Source organism: Anopheles funestus, chromosome 2RL (assembly GCF_943734845.2).
Source record: "Anopheles funestus chromosome 2RL, idAnoFuneDA-416_04, whole genome shotgun sequence".
Taxonomy (NCBI): domain Eukaryota; kingdom Metazoa; phylum Arthropoda; class Insecta; order Diptera; family Culicidae; genus Anopheles; species Anopheles funestus.
The window spans coordinates 18,464,922-18,470,063 of record NC_064598.1 but is presented as its reverse complement, the minus strand read 5'-3'; the positions used below and the strand labels follow the sequence as shown (position 1 = coordinate 18,470,063).

Here is a 5,142-nt window from a genome sequence, read left to right as displayed (position 1 = left end):
ATAAATACCAACACGCGCACTGTTCGGTATCATATGTTCGCGGTTCGTGTGTCGCGTAGAATGTGTTCGTGGAGGTAATCGGGGTTTGGTTTTTTTTCGGGATGGTGTGGTTACGGTATGGAAATCCCGAAGAAACTACACAACAGGATCGGCATGCATGTGTGACGGGATCATGCGCACCACTGGCTGGTGAGTAATAGTTTGTATGGGAATTGATAAGAGTGGAACATGGGATCGGTGTGTGTATGCGATGCCGTGATAAGTTCCATTTTCCGTCGGCGGTGTGTTGGTGCGAGCGCAATTTTTTGACAGCTTGTCATATGGTTGCCGTATAGTATCCATCACCGACTCAGGACGGAAAGGGACCTCCGTAAATCGTTTGTCTGGCCTTGTTTTACCTGCAAAGCCGTGGAAAATGTGTCACGAAGCGATTACAAATAGTGTGAGGCCCTCGTCCTTACAAATCAAATGAGACGGAAAAGGGTGATCCAAACAGGGTGTTTCGGGTATATTTCTATATTTGGGAATAAAAACTTAGTCACAACATATAATGTAATCAAATCTATTTAAATAGTTTAAAGATAGATTGATTTTTTTTAAAGGATGACTAAATATTTAAACAAAAGAGAACTAAAAGCTTTATTTCATAAAAACACATTTAATTACAGTCTTTAATAAAATCTAGATTTAAATCGTTAATTAAATTAGGATCTTGAGATTGTTATCATAAAATGTTCTTCCCCCAGTATTCTTTTTAATAATTTGCTTTAAGTGCAAAAGTTTCTAGAACATTCATGAACATTACCAAACCCCTTTCTCCTTTCCACCATCTTTACCATGCTTTACCGCACGCAAACTTTCACGAATATCGGCACGTAATAATGCCGTTGCCATTGCAACGGTAGCCACACTTGTTATTGTTTTATCAAACCTCAGTAAACATAGTGCGGGGTTGTACGGATACGAAGCAGTTTGAAGTTTTGTCAACAACGGTCTAATCGGTAGCGCATATAAAAACGGACTTGCTTGCCATTGTTCCGGTTTAGTTAATTACTAATTTTCGTTACGGTACGGTGTGTTTCGTCAGTTTCGCCTTCTTCGAATGTGGTGGGAAATGGATGGTGAAAACCAAAAGATTAGCGAGCAAGCGCTCAATACGGCGGACATCTATAAGGGTCTTTCGCTGCCGAAACGTATCGACAGTCCTTGTAAGTTGAAGTAGAACTAGTTTCGTTTTTTTACATGGTCAGATGTGGAATAGAAAGATGCATTTTGTTTTCGTTGTCACTTGCAGATCAATTCACCGGTTATGGATCGCAACAGGAAGGACGGAACCCAATATATCGTACCTCAAACGCTGACTATGGCTATTATCCACCATGTCCGCATACCGTACCGCACAAGTATGTAAATAATCTGATTTTAATGTGCTTTTTAAAGACAACCAAAGGTTAAAAGTATTCTTCCAATACTGATTTTTCTTTATTCTAAAGATACTTTCCAAAATCCCACAAATTCACCGGTCATCTTTACCAGTGTGGCATGTTTCGAAACTACTCGCTTAATACTGCCGTGGATCGTCCGTATTGTAAATTTAATGAATAATTGATACGCCCTGAAGCTGAATACATTATTTTACATATACCATTTTTGATATTATCTACCAATTTCAAGTTCCAAGAGCAAAGAATGTGTGGATTTAAGTTCGTAAAATTTACAGTAATTAATTCCATTTACAACTACGCTTCAAAACAATTGAACCAATAATATGTTAAAGGCAAAAATTGGGCACGTTAATAAATTTATCACCGTTTATTAGAATTATATCTGCGTGTGTGAGTGGTTCTTGGATTTTCATCCGAAAACTATTTGAGGAATTAAATTTGGATATCTAACAACACAAGTTTAGAAATCTGATTAAGGGGAGGCAGTTTCGCGATGAGCTTAATACTTTAATAAATCACTTTCTTGTAGCACTCATCATCAAACAAATCATATATGATCAATTTATTTAGATTCTATAGAATAAACTCATCATCTGTTTATTCTATAGAATAAACTCATCATCTATTTGTCGACTTAAATCCAACACCCGGGTTAACAAGATTCACGAATTTAGAACCTGAAAACCATTTTATTACTTATTTTTGAAGCATTTTGTACTTATTATGTTACTATTATTGTATAAAAAGAATAAAAAAAGATTAAAAAAAATTAAAATGTTGAATTAATAGACAGTAAATAGAAAAAAAAAGAATAGAAATTAAATAAACGAGCATTACCCCGTACTATAGTTTACAAAACAGCGTTCAAAATCATGCGCGCCATCTATATGTCAGTTGTTGAAGCAATCGCGCTGTATGCTAGCAAGCTTGCATAATGTCAAATTTATGCTGACTTTAAATTGAGTAAAACATTTAAAATTAAATTTTATGTAATTTCGTTGGTCATCAATGAATAACTTATTAAACCGGTTGATATTTTGCACATTTTTTTTCCTTTATTTTCGTAACTTTCATTTCGGTATTTGCTTGCTTTTGTTTTAGCTATAATAATTAATTTACTGTCATTGTTGTTACGGTTAATCCTTGCCTAACGACTATGCATCCCTTTTCCCACTTGCGGAAAACGGGATGTTGGGTTTATGGGATGGTTTGTGTTGTGTTAAATGAACAGTGAATTACATTATTGGCTATTGGCTGTGATTGTGTCTATGTGTTTTTAATGTGTTGTACCTCCCATTACTATGGTTGTTGGTTTGCTAATCATTTATAACCGTTACCGGTTTCCACTAATAACGTAATCAACATTGATTCGGTAGCTACTGTAAGTCATATCTGCACTAGAAACATTTTGCATCTACATAAGTCTCATATTTTTTTGCCATTTTGGTTGGTTGGTTTGGATGGCGCGGTGCTGCTGGATGTGTGTTGATTTATTTATGTTGAGGATTTTGTTTTATTCTTTTACGTTCTTCACTCCACCGTACCTGTGTAGTAGTAGATCCAGTAGCAAGTAATAAGGTTTCTTCCCCAAATTGTCCTTTTGCTGGTTGCGCTTAGTTCAAAACAAAAAGGGATTTGCTTATACACGCAGATTAGATGGTTTAATGGTTAGTAAGAACACAGCGCGGACATTTACGATCCGTGTAAATATGTATCGTGTTCAACAGTAACATTGTTTTCGTTTAAATATATTCGCGCACAATTAAGTTAGCTTCGTTACGGTAACATAGAGACACTGGTGAAGTTGCAACTCAGTAGAGTGAAATGATCAATATGGCGCGATATATGTAAGTCATCATTAGTTTGCGTATTAGCTGTTGCACAATCTCAAACATACACACATCCATGGAGTAAGATGATGATAGCTGACGACACGTTCGATTATCAACAAAACTTTGTAACACCTTCATATTTGCTTTTTCATTTCATTTCGTTGTCTATTTGCATAATTCTAGCACACGCACACATTCTTCATTCTTCAGCGGGATTTTTTGTTTTTGGGTTGCATTGCATTACTTCCGGTGGTTGCATAAATGCATCTTTCGGTGCTGCGCAGAGCGGTATTAGGTCAAAGTGGAGAAGATTTTACTGGTTTAACGATTGAAACAACAACACTATTACATTGATATTTCTTTTGACATGCTTCCCTTACCTTAGTTACCCCTAATACGATAATATCATCAAACTGTTCTGTTACTGTTCACCCATTCTGTACTGCAGTTCAACGTGAATAAGTTACTATATGTTTAAATGCATTTTGCTTCTTTTTTTTTGGTGGAGCGGAATTAAATTAACGCGTGCAAACATAACAACTAATCATAACCATATATCAGCTGTAAGGTACAATTCAAAAACGAATTTAATACTTTCAGGGAAAAGACGGTGATCACTTAGAATTAATAGTGATAAAGTCACAGGAACACTCAGCAAGTTTCAGTTGGGAATAATGAATATTTCTTATTGTTTTGAATTAATTATCATGGCAGCAATCATAAGTTAATGTTTTTTTTGGTTACGATTACACGGTTTGTAGATTATGCGCGTGATGATTAAATAGCACTTTATCTTTTTTCTTATCCTTTCACTTTTGTTTGTGTGTTTGTGTTGTCATACGCATTCGCTCAGTCCTCGCAAGCGAGTCATTGCCCTTGTTTTTCCCCATTTCTCTCTCTCTCTCGCTCTCGCTCTTTCTGTTATTTCTCTATTGTAGAATTCTGTAAATATCAACTAGTCATATCTTAATAATATATTGTCTTCATATGATATATGTAATGTACTGTTGATCATCTTGTTGCCGATCGTTCACCCCATCCGACGCCATTTTGTCCCGCACAGGATGCGCTAATTGTTGCGGATTTTCCCATTTTTTTGTGTGTTTTGGGACGGGGAGGCTTTCATGTGGGGTTTTTCAAGCAAATGGGGGAGTTTGTCGGGAGAGCATTTAATTGTAATTATTATTAATCTAACAACATTCATTCATTCAAACGTGTGGGAGGTTAGGAGTATAAATGGCAAAAAGGTTTTCCATACATTTTGCCTGGGTTATTATCCTTGTTTTGATATTTCATGTATAATATTTTTTACGTCTCTTTTTTTTCGTGTCTGCATGTGCAACGTTTACATCGTATTGCAATAGTACTTTGTGAGAACGTGAGTTTGCATTAGTAACACACTAACGAGTAGTAATAGAGTCTTGTTTTGAGGATAAAATCAACACTATTTGGTTTGTCACAGAGTGCCAGTTTTAGGGTTGTTTTTTGTTTCGTATGCTAAATTAACAATAAAGTGAAACTGTTGTGAACCGGAAGTGAGCTTCTCTCTAACGTGCGCCACAGTGTGCCAGCTACTAACGATAATGCCAATTCGAACGTCTAATCAAATTTGCCTTGGTGCAGCTGAATGAGCGTGTGCGATACATCCACTCGCTAATGTTCTAAGCAGAGTGGCTCATTCCGGCTACAAAGTATACGTCTAATCAGTCGTAGTAGTCGTGTGATACAGAAGGAATTTCACAAACAATAATTCCAAAGCGCACTAGCGCCAAGTGGCGCCATATGTTTGCTACTGAAAGAGACGCAGCAGGAGTATGATATGCATATATAGCTATTGTATAGGCAATAATAGCGAAAAACAAAAC

The 5,142-nt window shown here is 36.3% G+C and overlaps 1 protein-coding gene across 1 annotated transcript; it reads left to right on the top strand.

The window, feature by feature from the left end:
- Positions 1–921: 921 nt before the first annotated feature.
- Positions 922–1,647, top strand: LOC125762504 (piercer of microtubule wall 1 protein). Its single transcript, XM_049424663.1, has 3 exons — positions 922–1,208; positions 1,295–1,403; positions 1,494–1,647. The coding sequence occupies exons 1-3, from the start codon at positions 1,103–1,105 to the stop codon at positions 1,603–1,605; spliced, it is 327 nt and encodes a 108-aa protein (XP_049280620.1). The 5' UTR covers positions 922–1,102; the 3' UTR covers positions 1,606–1,647.
- Positions 1,648–5,142: the final 3,495 nt, after the last annotated feature.